General features: G+C 43.4%; 1 protein-coding gene across 1 annotated transcript; it reads left to right on the top strand.

Annotated features, from left to right (window-relative positions):
* The first annotated feature begins 8,420 nt into the window (after positions 1-8,420).
* On the top strand, positions 8,421-9,023 carry LOC145243799 (uncharacterized). The gene has a single exon (XM_080106832.1). The coding sequence runs from the start codon at positions 8,421-8,423 to the stop codon at positions 9,021-9,023; it is 603 nt and encodes a 200-aa protein (XP_079962958.1).
* Positions 9,024-23,629: the final 14,606 nt, after the last annotated feature.

Raw genomic sequence — 23,629 nt, 5'->3', positions numbered from 1 at the left:
AGAAGCTGACGATAAAGAAAGTCCAAAGAACAGAAATTATTATTGAAAATAAAACTGACGACACTATCTTATGTAAATTTATCTTATTCATTTATCAAGAAAGTCACAAAGGTCTTTATGTCATTAATGAAGTAGCATTCACCCTAAGCGGATTGAATTGGCTTCTTCTGAAAGGGAAAGTGCCTTCAAGTAAAACCAACACAAAGTCAAGTATCTCGATTCCTTTGTGTTCTTAAACCAAAGGAAATGGTTGATTGTTGAATTGCGCCCCCGTTGTATCAAAGTACCTGCAGAATGTCTTCTTGGTTCCTCCTCTTCTCTTTTCTCTCTCCCAACAATCGAGCACAACATATAATAACAAAACTCTAAAGCACGTCTGACAGCACTGACTTCTGCTAACAGTCTGCCCCTCCTCTTAACAACACAGGCTTTTTATATCGCAAAATTGTTCACCTCTATTTGCATATTCTTCTAACTCACGTGATCACTACTCTATAAATAAGAGTCTTGACCGTTTCTTTTCTTTCTTTTTATTTATTTTCGGTGACCGACCCGTACGTGGTCTATCCAGGTAAGTCACGCATTTCTCCACACTCCCCCCTGATCTCGTGATCACAAACAGGACATGCGGGCAATCGTCATTGGCAGGTACTCCTTCAAAGAATCGGGGGCAGCACTTCCTCATTGCTGTTTTCTTCATTATCACCATCATTACTACCAGTCTGTTCCATTATCCCGTCTCGTGGTTCCATAGGCGGTGTCTCACAATCAGGGCAGGGGGGCAGTATCCGTCTTTGTCGGGTACTTCTCCGAAGAATCGGAGGCGTCATCTCCTCGGTGTGCTCCATCATCCCTTCTCGCAGGATTTCGCAATCACGGGGGGTGGGCAGCATTCGTCTCTGTCAAGTATTTCGATGAGGCATTACTTCCTTGTGTCCATCGCTCTCATTACTATTGTCATCGGTATGTCCCATCATTCCCTCGTCTGGTTCTGTTGGTGGTGTTTCTATGCTCACCTGAAGGGGCAGTAAGTGATCAGGATCATCTCTGAACGGTGTGTGATCCTCCTCATCGTCCTCAGAATCAGAAGAGGTATAACAAGGGCGGATATCTTTTACGTGACGTGGTATGCGACCAATCAACATGGTCTGAGGACTTATGATTTCGTCTATTTTTCCCCGGAAAAATTTCGTAGTGCACCCAGCATTCGGGGGTTTTATCCAAACAAGGTCACCGCTTCTGTGGGTCAATCGGTAGAACTGCTGACTATCAAGGCGATGGTTCTAGGTTCAATTCTCTGACACTCTTCACACGAACGTATGGCTGCTTTCACTGATGCTTTTGTAGTTGCAGGGCATACTCTTCGGACAAAATATGCAGTCCTCTGAATTCCAGGATGTCCACTCTGCTGGTGTATCATACGGATCTGGTCAGGTGTTAATTGATCCGTTACAGTCGCGCATGTTTGTTGTTGAAGATCGGATCCCTGCCTCATTGCATCGATCCACCTCTTTGGTACTCGAGTCAAGCTATCAGCCAAATTCTGCATCGACGAGACTAACGTAATGTCTACCTGTATTCGTCAACTAGACGCTTAATTATTGCTAGTGTCCTTCGTACTAGCATTTCACTTGCAGCTCTAGTCTTAACTCGAGCCTTTCCAGTCAAGGTGTTGGTTAACCAATGGTAAACACACAATGAGTCAGTGTGGAGATGCACAACATTAGTCTGCCATTGCAATGCGAGATTAAGACCTTTTAACGTGGCATCAAGTTCTGCCAAATTTATATGTTGGGCATCATTTTTCGGACGAAGCCAGCATGCATCTTCCACAACAACACCTAGTTGCTCCAACACGACACCTGTAGCCAACGAACTTGCGTCAGCTCATGCATTTAGTTCGTTTCCAGACACTTGCCACTCACCCCGGGCAGGGTCATTCCTATGCACTCTGGACAACATTTCAGCCATCATTTGTTGGAGAGAATCATCATCCGCAACATCGTCCCATCCTTTTGTTACTGTAGTCACTCGTCTTTTCACCACTCCTGTTGCCGATGGGAGCCATCCAAAGACAGGTAGATGTCCTACCAATTTACCACAGATGGAAAAAACAGTACGTTTTGTTAATACATTGGGTAACTTTGGAAGTGGGCTCCCTCACTTCCATCGCAACGTATTGCCCTCCTCCCAGACCTCAAGGCCTAGCACAGGCACTCCATCCTTTAGGCGCTTAGGGTCTTTGCTTATTAACCCAAACGCTTTCAGTTTTATTCGAACTACATCCACAGACATTATGTCCTCATTAACATAGATGTCATCTATGTAGGCTGAAGCAGCTTTTGCTGTGGTCTCATCCTGCATCAAAACAGTTTTAATAATGGTTGTCATAATCAAGGGTGCTACGTTTAGGCCAAAACCCAAACGTGTCAAACAATATAGTTTTCCCTTGAGTAGACTGTCTGAAACGGCCATAATGACTCATGGACACGTATCTGCAGGTAGGCCCTCTTTAGATCCAGAAGTGCTACATTGCTCCCTTTTTGACACCACTCTCTCAGTTTAGCAGCGCACACATCTGCGTTTCTGGTAAATGCATCAATATGCCGATTCAACTCTCGGTAATCCATTACGGGACGAATTTTTTCTTTGGTAGGTTGTTCAACAGCCATGAGCGGAATTAATCCCTTGGGTGGTCTCAGACGTTCCTGTGGGTATGGTATTAACCAACCGTTGTCAATCCACATCTGAAGTTCTTCTTCATATGCGGCCCTATTCTTGGTAGAAACTGCATACTCTGGAATCGTGTTGCACAGCCGATCTGGTTCCTGGCCCATGGCCCATTTCCACTTTGCAGTCCACACCCTTTCGTTGTCATCAAATGTAGCACAGAAGTCCTTTTCTTCAATCGACATGGCTGCACGGACGTCTTTCCCTTCTCCAAGCCTGATACCTCTAGCTGCTGTGATTGTAACGCCTCCTAGTGCTTGTATTGCATCAATTCCAAGCAACATGTCGTAGCCAAGGGGTTTCTCCTGCATCACCAGAACGTCAACTTTAGCTGTGTCACCCTTCTCAGTACAGATTGTGACTGTCCCTTCACCACAACATACCCGTGATAAGCCATTGATGGTCATAACGCCGACTGGGTTCCTCCACCACACCGGACAGCAATGGGCACTAACTATAGACCTGAACACTGCACATCATCAAGTTTAACGCTAATGACAGGCAATCCTGTGTTTATTGGTTGGCAGGGGGCAAGGGTAGCGATAGTACCTTGCCCCCAACTTCGTTTCCCGAACAGTTGCGAGATATGTGCCCAAACTTATTGCAGCGATAGCATTGCACTGGTCTCTTTGATTGTGGATATACACCTCTCCTATCACTCCGGCACTCTTTAGCAAAATGATTGGCCTCCCCACATTTATAGCACACTGGGGTGGCATGCTTATTACTATCTGGAAGAGAGTCCACATTGCCTCCATGTCGAAAACGAGCTGCTGCTGCAATTGGTTCCTGTTCCTTACAGATGTTTCGAGCTCGGGCCAATAACTCATCAGTTGACAATTCATCGATTCTTGATGATGCCCGCAACAGTTTACTGACCTCCTCGGGTAGGCCTACTAAAAAAGCACAGCTTAATATTTTATCGTTGACCCCACCAAACGGTACAGATAATTTTCGCAGGTCGGCTAGGTACACGTCGACTGTTTCCTTGGGTTGAAGTTTCCGGCTCGTGAACTGTTGCCACGCAACAAATGGATCTGTACCAAACGCTGTATACAGGCTCTGCTTGATTTCATCCCAGTCTGGTTCATCCCCGAGTTGTTGGTAGACTGCATAGGCCCCCCCGGTTAGCCTCAAAGGGATAACTGTGGCTGGTTCTTTAATTTTGCATGGTTTACAGATTTTCTCTGCCTTCTCAATCCATTCGACGACAGCCGGTCCAGTGGTAGATCTGTCGAACTCGGGTATTAAGCGAATGTCGAATCTGTCCATTGTTAGTCACTGCACACCAAGCGCCGAAATAGCTTAAAACCAAGTCAAGTATCTCGATTCCTTTGTGTTCTTAAACCAAAGGAAATGGTTGATTGTTGAATTGCGCCCCCGTTGTATCAAAGTACCTGCAGAATGTCTTCTTGGTTCCTCCTCTTCTCTTTTCTCTCTCCCAACAATCGAGCACAGCATATAATAACAAAACTCTAAAGCACGTCTGACAGCACTGACTTCTGCTAACAGTCTGCCCCTCCTCTTAACAACACAGGCTTTTTATATCGCAAAATCGTTCACCTCTATTTGCATATTCTTCTAACTCACGTGATCACTACTCTATAAATAAGAGTCTTGACCGTTTCTTTTCTTTCTTTTTATTTATTTTCGGTGACCTACCCGCACGTGGTCTATCCAGGTAAGTCACGCATTTCTCCACATCAAGAAATACTGAAAAATATTATTACGGTTTTTCAGATATGTGCAAATACATTTTTCACTTTTTTTTTTTCAAGTATAAGAAAATGATGTTTACGAAAATACTTTTGAAAATTTGGAGGCATTATAACAATATTTTTAAACTATCATAATATTTGAAAAAAAAAGACTAATAGTAAATTTTGGATTGTCTTCCCTTTCAGCTAATATAACGATTTCAAAAATGAAAAAGAAATTCTGGTCACTAGTTAGTCTAACAGTTCAGATTATAATTAAATTGGTTTGATCTTTGTTGAAAGACAGATACCATTGTTTTGGGATATATCCTCTGATGTTTGTTCTATTGCTGTTGATTGCTCTTCACCCACTATTGAATTTGTATCAATGGTATTTATTATATAAAACTGATATTAAAGTAGATTTAGAGCCAGTATGGAGATGCTAAGCGACCATATAACTATAAGGTAGAAACAGAGACAAAAAGAGAATGGTTATAGCAAAGAGAAGGATGACAATGGATCGTAAATAAATACAAGTGGCAAATTCAAAAGGCCTGAAGATTGTGGTTGGTCTGAGTAAAATAGAATCAGTCTCTGGAACGGGGCAGTTTGATGTCAGTAGACACTGGAGGAGGTAACCAGACAACAGTTGATACTGGAACATGGCTGCTGAACGTCAGTAGGCAATGGAGGTGGCCACCAGACGACACTGGATACTGGAACAGGACTACTGGACGTCAGTAGGTGTGGCATGCGTAGCTGGATATTGGCAGGCTTTGAAGTGAGTAGCCTAACTTTGACCAGCACTGGTTAGCATGTGGGAGGTGTTGGAGGCACTGAGGACTGCAGGAGGGCTGGAAGACTGTAGAAGGCACTGATGGTTGCAGAAACCACTGGAGACTGCAGGAGGCACTGAAAACTGCAGATGACACTGGGAGGCTACAGGAGACGCTGTAAACTGCAGAAGGCACTGGAGATTGTAGGAGGCACTGGAAAGCTGTAGGAGCTGCTGGAAACTGCAAGAGTGAGCTGGAGTCTGTTGATTGTAGAAGGGTATTCTCAGGAAGCAGGCAGGCAGTATTAGAAGTAGTTTGTGGTTATATATATACCCACACCAAATGCCTACATGTATTGGTGCACATGATTTGCATGTGCTATTCGTGTGGCTAATATTTTTGGTGCGAAACAGAAACGCCGCCATTATGTGTTTTCTTTGTGGAAAAATACCGGTATTCTGAAATATGTCTCGACAAGGTCCTCTCCCTGGGTAATTGATTATTATCAATTACCAAAGAAACAATGCCAAAGTTCTCTGCAGATTATTTGCAAGGCTTATCAGAATGATGAATGCAAGTGGGTCTGCAAGATTGTTTGTATTCTCAGTCTGCAAGAGCGTCTACAGAGTCCAAGAGATGAGTGCAAGTGAGTCTGTACTTGTTGATTGTATCGTCCATTTTGTGGAGATAATTGTCAAGATTAGTGGTACACTATGGTCGAAATCAGTTGTACAAGATTTGCTTTTGAGTCTGCAGTGCTAAGTTCAAGTGGATCTGCACTGGTGTTGGTGTGCATCGTACTAGTTGATTGGGTACCCTGTGTGTTGATTGAACGTCCAGTTGTTGAATTTTTTAATGTGCATGTTGGAGCTTAACTCATTTGAACTGGCGTGACATCTTCCATCATGTTTGTTGATGATGTCCGTTGAATTTTATGTGATTGATGAATGTCTGTGAGGGTTAGGGTTGTTGAATCTGTTTTTGAAGAGATTTGGTGGGCCTTGAAGGATGTTGATGTTTGCAGAGATTGACTTTTTACATCTCATATGAAGTCAAGAGCTTGGTGTTAGTTCTGGGCTAACTTGGTTGAGATGTTCGATAGTCATGGTTGGTCAAGTCTGGGTGAAATGTCATCTTCTTCAAACATGCATTCCAGGATGATGTGGGCAATTTTTGTTTTGTAATCTTTGCTGGCCGTTTTCGGCTGTATCTTAGAATCATGCCAAGGTTACCACTTGTTGCAGTAGGTCGAGAGGCGGTATGGAGATGCACCAATCGACCATACAGCAACTATAAGGTAGACACAGAGGCAAAAGAGAATAGTGATAGCAAAGAGAAGGATGACAAACATTGAAATTTGTTTAATGACAATGAATCGTATTTTATTTAGAAAAACAAATAAGTGCAAGTGGCAAATTCGAAAGGTCTGGAGATTGTGGTTGGTCCGAGTAAAACAGAACCAGCTTTTGGAATGATGCAGTTTGACGTCAGTAGACATTGGAGGAGGTAACCAAACAACAGTGGGTACTGGAACATGGCTGCTTGACGACAGTAGGCACTGGAGGAGGCAACTAAACGACAGTGGATACTGGAACAGGGCTGCTGGAGTGCTGGACGTCAGTAGGGCATAATATGGGTAACCGGACGTTGACACGGTCTGGAGTGGGTAGCTTGACGTCAATCGGCACTTGAACAGGTAGCATGCGGGAGGTGTTGGAGGGTGCAGGAAGTGCTGGAACGCTGCAGGGGGCGCTAAAAACCACAGAAGTGAGTCAGAGTCTGCTGGTTGAAGAAGGGTAGTCTCAGGAAGCAGGTAGGTAGTAGTAGTTTATGTAAGTAGTCAAATCCCCATAACTGAAATACTTTTCTGTTTAATGTTCCTTAACTACCCACCCCCATCTAGTAATACGTGATGCATGACAAATCCAACAGCTGACGACCTCATAAAATTCCTCAACAAATCACAATACCTCCTTCATACAACCTACCATATTCCTGGTAAACTTACTCTAATTAACCAAGATAAAGAGCGTGAACGACGAACGAGTTCGTCACAATCATGGAACGTAACGAAATTGTGCATTAGTGCGAGTGCGCCTCTTCCTCTCAAGTCCTGACGCCCCAATGGGGGTCTCCACACCGACCTCTTGTGCTCAGTCTCTGCTCTCATCTTCACCTCTTGAGGAATCGTCCACAAAGGTATATTATATGCAGAGAAATTGGGGCAAAATCGATCCTCATAATGAAATGAAGAAAAAATACAAGGAAAAAAACAATAACATGTCTAAAATGGCGATATTGTTTCTATATTTATTAAAGCAACAAAATTCAAACAAAATAACTTGTCTTTATTTTCCTATAATTTTTCTTTTAAAGCTTAGAATTAATATACAAATGCACAAAAAACAACGACAAATAATCTTTTACGAAGCAGAAACAAAAATATTTAAAAAGGCATTTCATCGAAACGAGAAAAGATTGTTTACAACTAGCCGACATTTTTGTGTAGATATTTTTAAAAAGAATCACCTTAACGTGTTCTTTATTCTTATTTCCATGTTTTCCATCATTTTCTTTATTAGCTTCTATTATGGAGTACGTAGCTACGGCTACAACTAAATACGAAACTGCGTGCGAAGTACACACAGCTCTGTACGAAGACATCTGCCGATAATAAAGCTTCTGGCGCTTAACATACAAACCACAGCCTTTGTCCTCTTTTGTTTACATTTCGCCTCATTACATGGTGTAACGAAGTGGGATTTAATTTTTTCTTCTTTCCGGAACGACGTAAACACTGTGGATAATTATAATCGTTCAGCAAAACGTACATATTTTAACTCGGACTTTGTGTTTACATATCCTGGCACGGAATTTATCAACCACGTGGATTCGGTCATTTTTATACATTCGACAGCTACAACATGGCATATGCAATTCCACCACCAGTGAAAATGGAAATGGACGGCGATTTACGAGAGAACCCTGGGCCCTCTTCAAATTAACCTGGGAAAATTATCCAGCTTCAACGGAAATTGAAAAAAAAGCAGCAAAAATACAGGTACGAACTCTGCTTTCTGTTATCGGTAAAGAATGCTTACAGATATATAAAAATCTGCCAATATCGGAAGAGGAACAAGCGAGTACAAAAAATATTTTGGAAAGGCTTACAGACTACTTTGAGCCTTAACAAAACACCATATACCAACGGTATATGTTTAATTCCTGCACACAGGAACAGGACGAAAAATTTGACAGTTACTTAAATAAATTAAGAAACCTAGTTAAAACCTGCAAGTATGGTGCGCTTGAGGATGAATTACTGCGTGACCGAATTGTGATAGGTACCAGCAATAATAATGTACGGGCCAGACTCCTTAGCGAATCTGGACTTACCTTAGACCAGACAATAAATATTTGCCGAAGAAGCACTGAACAGGCTGAACAACAGCTCGGCAAACTTAACAAATCAATAGAGAACATCCACTTCACAAAAGCTGACAAAAAAAAGACACGCGAATTTATAAAGGACTGCAAATTCTGTGGACAGAGTCACGACAAAGGGAAATGTCAGGCCTATGGACTAACGTGTGCGATCTGCCTAAAGCGCAATCACATTGCCAGGGTATGCCAATCACAGACACAGCCCACCCCACCACAACAGCCAAACAAACCCATGACGCAACGAACTGCAAAAGTGCGCTATGTCGAAACAGAAGTGCCCAGCAGTGACGAAAGTATTTATGTTCTCGGGTCTCTGTCAGACCGCAAACATTTGTCTATCCATCCCAGGAGACAGTGCAAAGACCACGTGTAGATTCCAAATTGACACAGAAGCAAGCTGCAGCACTTTGGCCCTTGCTGTCTATAAACATCTTAAAAAAACACCACTACAGCCTTCTCACACAAGGTTAAGGCTGTACGACAATTCCATACTGCAACCCTTGGGCTCAGTAATACTTCATTGTGAGATAAATGGCATAAGAAAAAAAAGCCAACTTTCAAGTGGTGGATGGCAACTCACCTTAACTACTTTCCGGACAGGCTAGCTCAGCTCTGAGGCTGATAGCTTTTAATACAGAATGTGTGCAACAACTGAGTGAAGTAAAGGAGACAAGGACAATTACTAAAGAAGATATCCTCAGAAAATATGAAGACGTTTTCTCTGGCCTGGGGAAACTCCTGGCGAATACAAAATCGAAATCGACCAAAACATCAAGCCTATACAAAATAATCCCCGCAGGGTTCCTCTGCCACTGAAAACGGAATTAGAAAGAAAACTCAATGAATTGGTTGATCAAGGAGTAATAGCCTGGGTCACAGAACCAACCCCATGGATCAACAACCTGGTTGTCGTCCGAAAGCCAAACAAACTGCGGATATGCATTGATCCATACCACCTAAACAAGGCGATCAGGCGCAACCATTACCCAACACCGACTGTTGAGGAAATTGCAACTAAAATGAAGAAGGCCAGATTGTTTTCTGTTGTTGATGCTAAAGATGGCTTTCTTCAGGTTGTTTTAGATGAATCATCTTCCTACTTGACAACCTGCTGGACCCCATTTGGCAGAATACGATGGCTTCGAATGCCATTCGGAATCAGCTCAGCCCCCGAAGAATGGCGGCGACGACTCGACCACTGCTTTGAAGGAGTTGAAAATACCCAAGTTATCGTAGATGACACCATAATCTACGGGTCTGGTGACAGTGATGCGGAAGCGGACAAAAGTCACGATGCTGCCTTTACAACACTCCTGGAAAGGTGCCGCAAAGTGGAAATAAAGCTGAATCCAGACAAGCTCACTTTTAAAAAATCTTCTGTCAGTTACATGGGACGTATCTTCAGCGCACAAGGGCTAGCACCCGATCCAGACAAAGTCACGGCAGTATCAGAGATGCAACGCCCTACAGATATTCAAGGTGTTCAACGATTGCTGGGAGTTGTAAACTACCTCGCTTAGTTTGCCCCCAAACTCAGCACAGTATGTGAACCACTGCGACGCCTTCTTGACAAGGAATCTGTGTTTGACTGGCGACCACAACATGAAACAGCATTCACGCAGATCAAACAGCTTATCACCAAAGCCCCTGTTCTTCACTACTATGATGTGAGCGAGGAGGTCTCACTTGAATGTGACAGTTCAGAATTGGCCTTGGGGCAGTCTTAACACAAGATGGACACCCAATAGCATATGCATCCCGGGCACTCACAAAAACTGAGCGAAACTATGCCCAGATAGAGAAAGAGTGCTTTGCTATCGTTTTTGCAGCAGAATGATTTGAACAATACATCCTTGGCAAAGAGAAAGTCAAAGTACTCTCCGACCACAAACCCCTAGGGACAATATTGGCAAAACCCATTCATGTGAGCCCAAAGCGACTCCAGCAAATGCGATTAAGGCTCAAAAAATACTCTCTAGATGTGAGATACAAACCAGGACCCCAAATATACATTAGTGACACACTATCTCGGGCATCGCCACCTACTGCCCCAGCTACAATGGAAGAGAACCTGACCATATTTCATCTGCAAGAACAGGAACTCGCAGAAGAGTTAGAAAACATCAATATGGAAGACGACCACTTTGTCACTGACCACTGCCTCTCACAGATACAAGAGGAAACTAACTGTGACACAACATTTAGGACATTAATCGAAGTCACAAAAAACGGGTGGCCAGAGGACAAAAACGACAGCCCACTCAACATCAGGGAATACTGGCCATACCGCGACGAACTGTCCTCTGAAAATGGCCTGGTATATCGAGGCACACGCCTCATCATACCGACAAAGCTTAGACCTGACATGATCGCCAGAGCACATAAATCCCATCTGGGCATTCAATACACACTAAACACAGCCCGGGATATAATGTTCTAGCCACGAATGCATGCAGAGATCACAGAAGCTGTTCAAAGGTGTGAAATTTGCCAACTGACACAACCAAAACAACAAAAGCAACCTTTGATGACCCACCCGATACCAGTTCACCCTGTTTCATGTGTGAGGATGCCCACGGATAAATATAACATAAAACCAGTCGTTGTGTTTACTCGGCAACCATCTTTATTTAATACTCCTCTTACCCCGGTCAACTCCAAGGGGCGTTACTCCAAACGGTGTAACACCTGTTGCTGTTCATGCAACATCTTCCCTTTTCTCAAAGAAAGGAGAAACAAACAACAAAGAAAATCGTTTGAACGGAATTAGAATAAAATATATATAAAAAAGTGACCTAGGCATTCATTGGGCAGACTACCCTCCTGCCTAACAGGGATTATTCTGCCCTTCCCTACTTTATTTCGCGTAGTCCCTGAATCTCACAGGATCTCTCACTACTCTTCCTGACCGTGTTGTTCGTAGGCTTGCTTTTGTTTGTTCGGGGCTTGATATCATTGGGGGTGGTGTCGGGTTAACTCCCTCTCCTAATTCACTTTCATACCCAGGTTGGCCTGTGTCATCTCTCTCTTCTATGCCCTTACCTTCATTCCTGACTATTTCGCTCTGCACTCCGCATGGCTGGTGAATCAACAATGTAAGTGGGGGTGCTTCTGCAGTTTTTTTCAAGTCGAACCTATTCCGTCGATATAGCTCCCCATTCACTTTTAAATTGTATGACCGCTCATCCAGCCTCTCCCATACAATTGCCTTCTTCCACTCTCTCTGACCCTTTACGTGGGGTTTCATCTGTACTACATCTCCAGGGTGAAACGGTTGAAGTGGTTTCACTTTGTGGTTAAAAAACTGTTCTTGTCTCCTGCTGTCTCGTTTGACACACTTTTTGAGGTTTTTGGCCAATTCTAGTCTGAGTAACTCCTCTCTAGTTGGGAGAAGCGTTTTTGTTCTCCTTGACATCAGCTTCTGAGCTGGTGATAAGAGACCCTTAGATGGTGTATTCCTATGATCCAACATTGCTAGGTATGGATCAGCCTTATCGTCCATCGCTTTCTGGAAAAGGTTCTTTGCCATTTTTACTGCAGATTCCACTTTCCCATTCACCTTGCTATTGTATGGACTGACAGTTGTATGCATAAAACACCACTTTTTAGCAAAAGTGGAAAATTCCTGGCTGCTAAACTGAGGACCATTATCAGTTACCACCTGATCTGGTATTCCATGTTGTGCAATATGATGTTTCAGTTTGGTTACTACTGTCTTAGCTTCTGTATTTTGAAGATGATCAATTTCCCAGAAGTTGCTCATGTAATCCACAGTACAAAGATAGTCTCTATCTGTAAACTTAAACAGGTCCACTCCCACTTTCACCCAGGGTCTGTCAGGAACTTCATGAGCCATTAATGGTTCGGCTGGATTGGTTACTTCGTATTTTCTGCATGTGGGGCATTTTGAAACCTAGTCTCTGATCTCACTGTTCATGTTTGGCCAATACAAACATTCTCTTGCCCTTCTGCAACATCCTTCTATTCCTAGGTGTGTAGAATGCAGCTTCTCCTTCAGTATAGCCCGCTGGGTAATTGGAACCACTACACGATTACCCCTGAAAATTAATCCATCTTGTACAGTCATTTCATTTCGTATACCAAAAAACGATCTCACCTCTGGGTCAAGATGTATTTTTTCGTCTGGCCATCCCTCCACAATTACTTGCTGCAACTGCTGCATGCTTCGGTCTTCTGTTGTGGCTGAGCGCAGTTCAAGCAGCCTCCTCTCTGTTACAGGAATGTATTCAGCTTCCTTGACATCATCTTCATTGTCCATATCTTTGCTGTTCACTCCGTGGACATATGCTCTTGATAGCGTGTCTGCAAGGAACATCTTCCTACCTGGATGGTACAGAACGGTAGCATCATAAGCCTGTAATCGCATCAGCATGTTTTGCAGTCGTTTGAGGCATTTTCCCAACTCTTTTTTCATGATATCTTCTAATGGCCTATGATCGGTCAGTACCGTTATCTGTCAACCAAACGTATATTGATGAAACCATTTGGTAGCATAGACTACTGCTAGCAGTTCTTTTTCAATTTGTGCATATCGGGTTTCTGTGTCAGTCAGCGCATGGCTGATATAGGCTAGAGGTTGACCTTCCTGCAGTAGTGCAGCCCCCATACCCTTCTCACTTGCATCACATTGAATGACCAAAGGTTCGTTGGCTTCATAGTATCTCAATACTGGCGCCTCACTCACTAACCTTTTAATTTTTCCAAAAGCTCTTTCATGAATTTGGGACCACATCCATGGCACATCTGCCTTCACTAAATTCCGAATTGGGGCCATCACGTCGGAAATATGTGGCAGAAACTTTGCTAAGTAGTTCACAAATCCAGCCAATCTTTGCACGCCTTTAACATCTGTTGGGCATGCCATCTCTTTTATAGCTTTTACCTTCCCAAGGTCAGGAAGTAACCCATCACTGGTTATCATGTGACCTAGGAAAGATATAGATGTTTGTCGTAGGTTCAATTTTCCAGCATTCAATCGAATCCCACGATCACAGCATCTCTGCAACAGTTTTCTCAGTTTTTTGTCATGATCAGCTGTTGCTTCCTCCATTGTTTTACCTTTCCCAATCACCAGAAGATCATCTGCTTTGTTGATCACACCCTCTAAATCCCATACATTGTTAAAGAGGGCCTTTTGAAATATCTCTGGAGCTGGAGTAATCCCAAATGGTAAAACCTTCCACCGAAACCGAACAAATGGCGTGGTAAATGTAGTCAAACGACTGCTGACTTCATCCAATTTCAAATGCCAAAATCCGTCTAGTAAATCCAGGGTGGAAAATACTTTGCTGTCAGCCAGTTCTGGCAGCAAATCATCCAATGTAGGTAGTTGGAAATGTTCCCTTTTCAAAGCCTTATTCAGTGGTCTTGGATCTATGCAAATCCTTAGATTTCCATTTTTCTTCATCACCAATGCCAATGCACTTACCCATGGAGTTGGCTCACTTACTGGTTCAATAACTTTCTTTTTAACCAGTTTCTCCAATTCAACTTTTAATTTGTCTTTCAGTGCGACTGGCATTCTTCGTGCTGCAGCTACATTTGGTGTTACCGCTGTATCCACCTCCAAATGTACCGCTCCAGGTAACTGACCCAATTCCTCCTTAAATACATCTCTGAACTCGTTTATAATGTTGTCAGAGTTCTGGCTGCTGGATTCATCCACTTGGGAAATTTTGGCTATCATTTTGAACTGGTCCTGGTTGATTGTGAGGAGTGCCATCTTCTGAATTGCATTTGCTCCCAGTAAAGGATGGAAATGCTCTTTTACAATGACAAACTTAACTGCATATTTTTGTCCAGTTTTGGGGTTTATCATTTTGACTCGACACTCTCCCAATGGCTTCACTTCTGTTCCATTCCACATCAGTGTTTTATTTGAAGGCTCCAGTGTTTTCCCATTACATGCTTCTCATTCAGTATGTTTATTGATGCTCCACTGTCAAGCTGAAAAATAATTGGCTTTCCTTTCACCATCATTTCCGCCTTTATCACCTCATGATTCACAGCGTTAACTTTTTCTTTTATTGTTACACTGTCTACCTGCCCATAGTCTGAAGAACTACTACTTTCATCTTGATCCTCGTATTGTTGCGTTTTGACAGTCTGCACCTTCTTTTTCCTTGCTAGTCTGCATTTCGCAGAAAAATGATTTTTTCCATTACAGTTGTAGCATGTCTTGCCAAATGCAGGACATACTTCCTTGTTCGGTCCATGTTGCAGTGTACATGCTCTGCATTTTCTCACAGTTTTTTCCCCTGGCTTTTTCTTGTGTCTGAACTCCACTCGGTTCACTCTCTCAGGCCTTAGGATACTGGCTTGTAACATAGCATTTTCAGACAGCTTACAAATGTCTATACATCTTTGTAAATCCAGCTGTCTTATTTTAAGTAACTCAGCTTGTGTCTGAGGGTTACGTATTCCCAGCACTACTTGATCTCTGAGTACTGAGGAAACGCAATTGTCACAAAAATTGCACATTTTTACAAACGTCCGAAGTGCCGTAATAAAAGATTCAACAGTCTCCGTTTCTCCTTGCTTTCTCGTGTGAAAAACATAACGCTCGTAAGTTTCATTTGTTTCCCCTATAGCATATTTATCAAACGCCTGAATAATTTCCGTAGGCGTTCTTTCATCTTCGGCCGTTGAAAAGTGAAACCCATAGTACACTTTCAAAGCATTATCCCCTAACATATGAAGCAAAAGTGCAGTTTGATATTGTATCGACGGGGTTGTCAGATACGTAATAATAGCATAATTATGCCATTTCAGCTTAAATAGCTTCCAATTCTCTGTCAAATTCTGATCCATACAAAGGGGTGGTGGTGGTCTTATGCCAGCTACCGGTCTGTTTATTTCCCTCATGTCTCCTTCCGACATTTTTTTTTTTCCTCACCACCTCGTGGCGTCGTAATTTTCACACCGAAAAATTAAATGTTACTTATCTGTTTATTTTTTCTTTTTCTGCTACCTTTCCACCATTTTGTTTTTTCTTCTCTTTATTGAAGATCCCACCGCTATCACCATGTTTCATGTGTGAGGATGCCCACGGATAAATATAACATAAAACCAGTCGTTGTGTTTACTCGGCAACCATCTTTATTTAATACTCCTCTTACCCCGGTCAACTCCAAGGGGCGTTACTTCAAACGGTGTAACACACTTGGTAGTCTGTTGCTAGTGACTGTTTTGATATAAACGGCAAACACTTTGTAGTAGTGGTGGACATATTTTCAGACTTTGTGGAAGTTGGCCAACTCCCTGATCTAAGCAGAAACTCCCTTGTCAGGATGATCAAACCTATGTTTGCCACACATGGCACACCAGCTACCATGATAACTGACAATGCTACCAACTATATAAGCAGCGAGTTTCACAAATTCACACAGTCATGGGACATCAGGCACATAACCTCCAGCCCTCACCATCACCAATCAAATGGACGGGCTGAAACGGCAGTGAAGCTGATGAAAGGAATCATAAAAAAGTCAACAAAAGAAAGGGAAGACTTCTGACAAGCCATACTTGAATGGCACAATGCTATCACACCTGGCATGCATAGTTGACTGGCACAAAGGTTCTTTTCAAGGCGCACTCGCTCCATGCTACCTTGCAAATCCACAGACTACATACCACAAGTGTAAGCAAATACACAGCAAGCGCTCATAAATAAAAGACAGGTAGCAAAAAAATACTATGATAGACACACTAAACCTCTGCCGGATCTCACTATTGGACAGTCTGTTAGAGTAAAATGTCATCCGCAGATCCCTCACAGCGATTGGAAACCTGGCATCATCACTAGCAAAGAAGCACCACGCAGCTACGGAGTCCAAGTAAATGGGAAAATCTACAGAAGAAACCAAATACACATTCGCCAACCAACCACCCGCTCAACCAATACACCCATCATACCTAATCATGTTCCCATACCGCAAGCAGCAGAAGATAATGCTGACCAGACGAAACCAGTGCTGCAACAACTGTCAACACATGACAAACAACCTCGCAGGTCTAGTCGTGTTGTCAAACTCCCTACCCGACTAAGAGACTATACACTAGACAACAAACACACACAAAACATCAACAAAACACAAGAGACAAACACATTTAAAATGAATACACAGACACACAAATATCAGCAAAACACAGCACATTTAAAAGTAATAAACAAAAACACACATAAGCCCAGACTGTAATGGGTAATAAAAAACCAATAAAACATTATTGAATAAGGGGGATGTTATGAAGTACGTAGCTACGGCTACAACTAAATACGAAACTGCGTGCGAAGCACACACAGCTCTGTACGAAGACATCTGCCGATAAAGCTTCTGGTGCTTAACATACAAACCACAGCCTTTGTCCTCTTTTGTTTACATTTCTCCTCATTACAGCTTCCTTATTTTTGCGCTTCTAGTTCAGTCCTGTTTTCTTCCTGTTTCTTTTTGTCCATTTTTTTCTTTAATTATTTCTAGATAACTTTTTCACTTTGTTTTCTATGCAAGTTTGTGCAAATCGCTGTTTTTCTTTGTTTCTTTTACTGTCTATATTTTTCTTCCCGGTTGTAAGTGTCAAAACTGGTCAGACAGTGGCACATTTCTGATCATATTTAGTCTACTTTTTTTCTTATTTGATTTTACTAGGTTGAATCGTATGTCACGAGCACTAATTGTAAGATCACATGCTTTCTGCTCAATAGCACCTCAACATTGTGTGGCCTGGATTTCTGTTCTTTCATCTCGTTCAGTTTTGGTTATGTCATCGTCTATCGTGGATGCATATGGGAGTGCGCATGGATTCACAAGTATAAATATAAAATAAAACAATTAAAAAAAAAAACAGATTCCGATATTTTCTATAAATATTAGTTTCACTCTGGGCGTGATGTAAAAAAAGATCCCATCCTCTTTGTTGGAAGCGTGGTAGTATTTTTTTATGTATTTAGGTAAAACCAGTTTAGTGCGATTAAAATTTGTATACATATTGTTTTATCTTGTTGCATTTGTTAAATAGAAAACTGTTCACACAGGTGTTGAAGTCAAACACAAGGAAATTAAATTAGTTTCACTACTAAATATTGCGGCATAACTCGGAGCTATACGTTCATTCTAACCCTTCAACAAAATGTCTTTTTGTTGTCTCTCATTTCCTACATCTATACATGGCTATTTGAAACGGGTATCTGATATCATTTTGTAACATCAAATTTATCGCAAGTCCTACAATTAATCGTAAAATTATGATACATATATGCATAATAATTTACTAACCGTTCAGAAAAAAAGACAAATATGTGCATTTCCCCACAGACTTGCCTAATTAGGGGCCATTTCTCATATGGACTGAGCGTGTGATGAGAGATTTGTTGCGGACTAGCGTAATATTATTTACACACTAACCGCTACAAAATAAAATATGTTAATGAAATAAATGGAATGGAAGGAAGGAAAGAACACAATTGCTGTATAAAGAAACATGTCGTTTATTTTTTGTTGAAAAAATATGGTTTAGGTGAAACGTGTTCAGTTCACTCATTGACGACTGTGCGTGTGGAAAAAGAGGAATAAAGTAAGAGAAAGAGAAATGGTAGTCCAGACTATAGAAAAAGAAGGAGAGAGAGAATTGACCTCAGTATAGCCATGCGTGCATGGTAGCAGTCGGCCACGTAGAAGTGTCTTCAAGCCATAAGCTGTGGACGCGAACTTGTCTGGTTGACGAACCAGGGCAAAAGGGGAAAAAAGAGGAAGTTGAAACGTTGTTTTGACTTTTATACCAGAGTCAGTGTTCTGACTGCGCATGTCTGGATTTCACTTAAAAGGAAGTGACGTCACCAATGTGTGTATGTTTGCGTGCGCGCGAGTGTGTATGTGTGTGTGTACATGAATGTGTGTATACGTGCGTGTGTGTATGTGAAGAAAAGTATGTTGCACAGATTTTAAAACTTCCTTTTCTTTTGCAAAGAGAGGGGATTAACAATATCATCCATGTTCCTCGTAGCAATTCCCAAACTTCTTTCTCGGGACACAACAGAAACCTCTTCATGCCCCTTACCCTGGGTTCGACTTTGATAAGAATACTCTAGAATCTAACATGGCAACCATCACTGGACTAAATAGTGTAATGCACATACATGCCTATATACAAAAATAGATGTGGCCTGACTTTCACTAACACCCTTTGAAACAAAAATGTAGTAGGCAAAAAAAAAAAAAATAAATAAATGTTCTGTCAGCAACAGTACAACTTCAAAATAGTCAATATCGCCCACCTCCAGAAGAGAGGGAATTCCTGTCCGTGGTAAAAGAAGACACACTCCAATCGCCAGAAACACCCACACACACAGTTTGCAGGACACTGCCGACTCGTCTCTAGCCTCCTGCTTTTATAGTGGCCGGGAATTATCCATTTGCATAATCACATGAGACAGAAACGTGATTTTCCGAGAGTTGCATGGGGTAAATGCTAATAAAAACCCCCGGACGCCATCTTGGAATTCTCTTTTTCCCCCCAACTGGTGACACAACAGACGTACCCGAGGTAAGCTCTTTTCCCCTCATTTTAGTTATTGCTACTTCTGCTACACTCCTCCCTGATCTCATGATCACAAATGGGGCAGGGGGGCAGTCGTCTCTGTCTGGTACTTCTCCGAAGAACCGGAGGCAGCACTTCCTCCCTGCCATCCTCCTCATCGCCATTATTGCCACCAGTCTGCTCCATAGGCGGTGTTTCACAATCAGGGCAGGGGGGCAGTATTCGTTTCTGTCGGGTACTCCTTCGTAGAGGCAAGACGGGTGGTCCTTCCTCCGCTTCTTCAGTATGTACATTATATGGCTCAAAATCCTCTTCGTCGTCCTGCATCATACTCTCTGTCTTTTCAGAAGACATCATACTGTCTGAGTCTCCCTCTTCCTCCGATGTAACAACATAATGGCGAGGGCGCAAATCCTTCACGTGACGAGGCACACCGTCCACCAAAATCGACTGAGGGCTGATCACCTTGGTCACCTCACCCTTGCCGAACCTCGTGGTACATCGATTTTGCGGTCTTCTGACCCATACGCGATCTCCAACCTGGTAAAAGCTGTTCTTGAGACCTGGGGACGCAGTTGCGAGATTGGTCTCCTTTACTCGAACTTCGTATTGATAAATCCTGTTGGCAGGCGCAGTGGAGGGAGATGTGTCGTCTCTTGGTGTGATGTTATACCAGTAGACAGCCTCCTGTATGGGACAACACATTCTAGCCGCTATTCGTTTCACTGTACGATGACATCGCTCCGCTATGCCATTCCCGGCTGGAGTGTATGCACAACGGAATTGCAAGTGAACTCCCCATTTACATGCAAATGCTTGGAACATATTGCTGCAGAAAGCTGTGTCATTGTCTAAAAGGAGTTCATGCGGCGCGCCACGCTCGAGGAACACTGCCTCCAACTGATGAATCACGCTTGCCGAGTCCTGCCTTGCCAATTTCCTCCAAATGGAGAAACGCGATGGACCACAGTCTGTTAAAGTTAAAAAATGGAAGGTGCCATAATGCGTGATATCCATTCCAATTCTCTGCCAATTCTCGTTAACTTCCAGCTTTCCCTTTTCCCACCTGACTGGCGCTGGGTCAATGGACTGACATTCCTCGCATTTCTGTATGACCGTTCTGACAGTTGCTTTTGTCGTGGTTGGACATCTTCTCCTGACAAAGTAGGTAGTGCGTCGCACCCCCGGATGTCCACTATCTTTGTGAATAGCCATGATTTGACTCTCATCCAGCTCGTCTGTGTGGACCACGCCTATCACTGGGTCAAGACCGTTTTTCTTTTTCATTGTCTCAAACCACCGCTGTGGCACTCGTGTCAGTCGGTCAGCAATGTTTCGTGCTGATGGAACCAGCGTCACATCCACTGTCAGCCCGTACTCTTTCACGAGCTCCTTAAGAGTGCTTAATCGCCTCCTAATAAGCATCTCGCTTGCTGCTTTGGTGCGTACTCGCACCTTTCCAGTTAGCGTGTCCGAGACCCAATGGTATACGCAAACAGAATCTGTCTTTATGTGTAGCACCTTGCTCTGCCACTGGAGAGCCAAATTGATGCCTTTCAATACGGCATCCAGTTCAGCCAAGTTGATATGTTGAGAGTCATCTTCAGGTCGCAGCCAACATACATCTTCCAGCACAGTTTCACACATCTCCAAGGCTGCCCCAATTGCTAGGGAGCTAGCATCGACCCATACATTCAGCTCTTTGCTGTCCACACACCAATTTCCCTGTGCCGGATCGTTCTGCTGTGCAGATTTTAAGGTTTCGAACATCATACGATGTAGTACGGCGTCCCTTGCTTCATCATCCCAGTCCTTCGTTACCGAACTTACTCTCCTTCTGAGTATTCCGCAAGCCACACGAAGCCAACCGCACACCGGAAAGTGCCCGACAAGTCGACCACACAGGGAAAAGATTGTTCGTTGCGTAACAATACTGGGAGCCTCCGGAATTGCATTTCCTCGCTTCCACCGCAGTTCATTGCGTTCCATCCTGACTGCCAATCCCAGCACCCGTGCACCGTCCTTCAACTGCTCCGGGTTCTTGCACTCCAACCCGAACTGCGCAAGGTGTTCTCTCACACGGGTCGCGGGCACCACGTCTTCATTGACAAAAATGTCATCAATGTAAGCAGATGCTGCGCGGCTTCTAACTTCTTCCTGAGATAGTACTTCGCTGACAATTGCTCTCATTATCAAGGGAGCCACATTCAAACCAAACCCCAGACGGGTCAGACAGTATTTTTTCCCATCGATTTCCACAGTCTGGTATGGCCACAGTGTCTCATGGACCCGGACTTGTAGGTATGCTCTTCTGAGGTCCAGTAGAGACACGTTAGCACCTTTTTGTCTCCACTCACGCAGCTTAGCCGCACAAACATCTGCGTTGGCCGTAAATGCGTCTACGTAATGATTTAGCTCCCAGTAGTCCATTACCGGGCGCACTTTGGCTTTGTTCTGCTGTATCACAGCCATCAGGGGAATTAGACCTTTGGGGGGTCCCAATTTATCCTCTGGGTATGGCACGAGCCAACCATTATCTATCCAGGTGTGGAGCTTCTGCGTGTATTCTTCACGAATTTCTGCTGGCACTGGGTACTCTGACACTCGATTATGCAGCCTTTCAGGGGGGTGGTCCACAGACCATTTCCACGATGCGGTCCACGTTCGGTTTTGATGGTCAAAGGTAGCAGTGAAATCTGGTTCATCGATAGAAATGGCTGCGCATTTAATACTTTTCCTGGCGCCCAGCCGCACTGATCCTGTAGGCTTGACAACGACACCTCCTAGAGCTTTTATGGCGTCGATCCCTAGAAGCAAGTCAAATCCCAGTGGCTTGCCATGCACCACCAACACATCGACTCTGGCAGACACACCTTCATCAGTGGATACAGAGACCGTTCCAACACCGCAGCACGCATGGGACATTCCACCAATTGTGTTGACATTTACGTTTGTTTTTCTCCAAGACCGGCACCGGTCTGCATGTAAAATTGTCCTGGAGCATCCTGTATCAATAAGCGCCAAACATCGCGTCCCGTCAACATGGATGCTTATCACCGGGAGCGTCGTGTTCACATCTTGGTTGGGAAGGAGACTGGCGCTTATGCGTCCTCCCCTTGCTCGTTTCCCGAGCAGTTCCGAGCCCAGTGTCCACTCTCACCGCAATGGTAACACCGTGTTCCACGTTTTCGACAGTCCCTTGCAAGGTGGCCTTTAACATTGCATTTGAAACAGGTCACGTTAACAGGATTATTCTGGGCCCTGTTGTTGGATGAGCGTGTGGCCGCAACCACATCCTGATTTTGTTCGCCAGTCGTCGTCAAAATTCTCGCTCTCGACATTAGCTCCCCCATGGTCAGGGCTTTGATGTTCGGCACCTGTTGAAGAGCAATTGAGATGGTGTCAGGGAATCCAGTGACAAAAATTAATTTTGTGAGTCTCTCTGAGCTTTCTCCTGTGAATCCGGCCAATCCAACCAACTGCCTGATTTTGTTGGCATACACATCCACACGTTCACCAGCCCATCTAACCATAGTTATTTTTCTATATGCTGCAAACGCGTCATCAGTAAATGCCTCCTTTAATCGAGCCTCAATCTGGTCTATTTTCTTTTGATCGTCCCCCTCCATTTCTATGTAGAGGGCAAGCGCATCGCCTTCCAGGTATAAAGGTAGCAGACTCGCTACGTCATCCACCTGCTGAAGTTGTGCGATAAGTCTCACTTTTTTCAGCCACGCTACAACGTCTCCCTTGCCAGAGAACGGCTTGATAATATCACTGCTTATCCGCACCTTCGCCATATTCGGGCCGAAATAGCTTGAAACAAAAATGTAGTAGGCAAAAAAAAAAAAAATAAATAAATGTTCTGTCAGCAACAGTACAACTTCAAAATAGTCAATATCGCCCACCTCCAGAAGAGAGGGAATTCCTGTCCGTGGTAAAAGAAGACACACTCCAATCGCCAGAAACACCCACACACACAGTTTGCAGGACACTGCCGACTCGTCTCTAGCCTCCTGCCTTTATAGTGGCCGGGAATTATCCATTTGCATAATCACATGAGACAGAAACGTGATTTTCCGAGAGTTGCATGGGGTAAATGCTAATAAAAACCCCCGGACGCCATCTTGGAATTCTCTTTTTCCCCCCAACTGGTGACACAACAGACGTACCCGTAGTTATTGCTACTTCTGCTACACCCTTCTCTTTCATTGTCCTTTTATGCACATGTTAATGAAGACAACTTTGATCAGCATCTCGGTACAGAGATGGATTGGTTTGAAACTCTAGTAAGATCCTTTACGATGATGAGTGAGGTGGAAAAACCATGGTGATTGCTAGTAATATTGTTGGATTATTTTACTGCCCCAGACATTTATGCAGGATACAATTTTTACTTACAAATACTTTTTGGTGAACACTTTT

This window comes from Euprymna scolopes, chromosome 22 (genome assembly GCF_053919585.1).
Source record: "Euprymna scolopes isolate OS-2025 chromosome 22, ASM5391958v1, whole genome shotgun sequence".
Lineage (NCBI taxonomy): Eukaryota > Metazoa > Mollusca > Cephalopoda > Sepiida > Sepiolidae > Euprymna > Euprymna scolopes.
The sequence above is the reverse complement of the archived record's forward strand: the minus strand, read 5'-3'. Positions and strand labels throughout refer to the sequence as shown.

Bases quoted from the DNA above. Each gene is read 5' to 3' on its own strand.
- LOC145243799 (XM_080106832.1), top strand. From the start codon at position 8,421: ATGTTTAATTCCTGCACACAGGAACAGGACGAAAAATTTGACAGTTAC.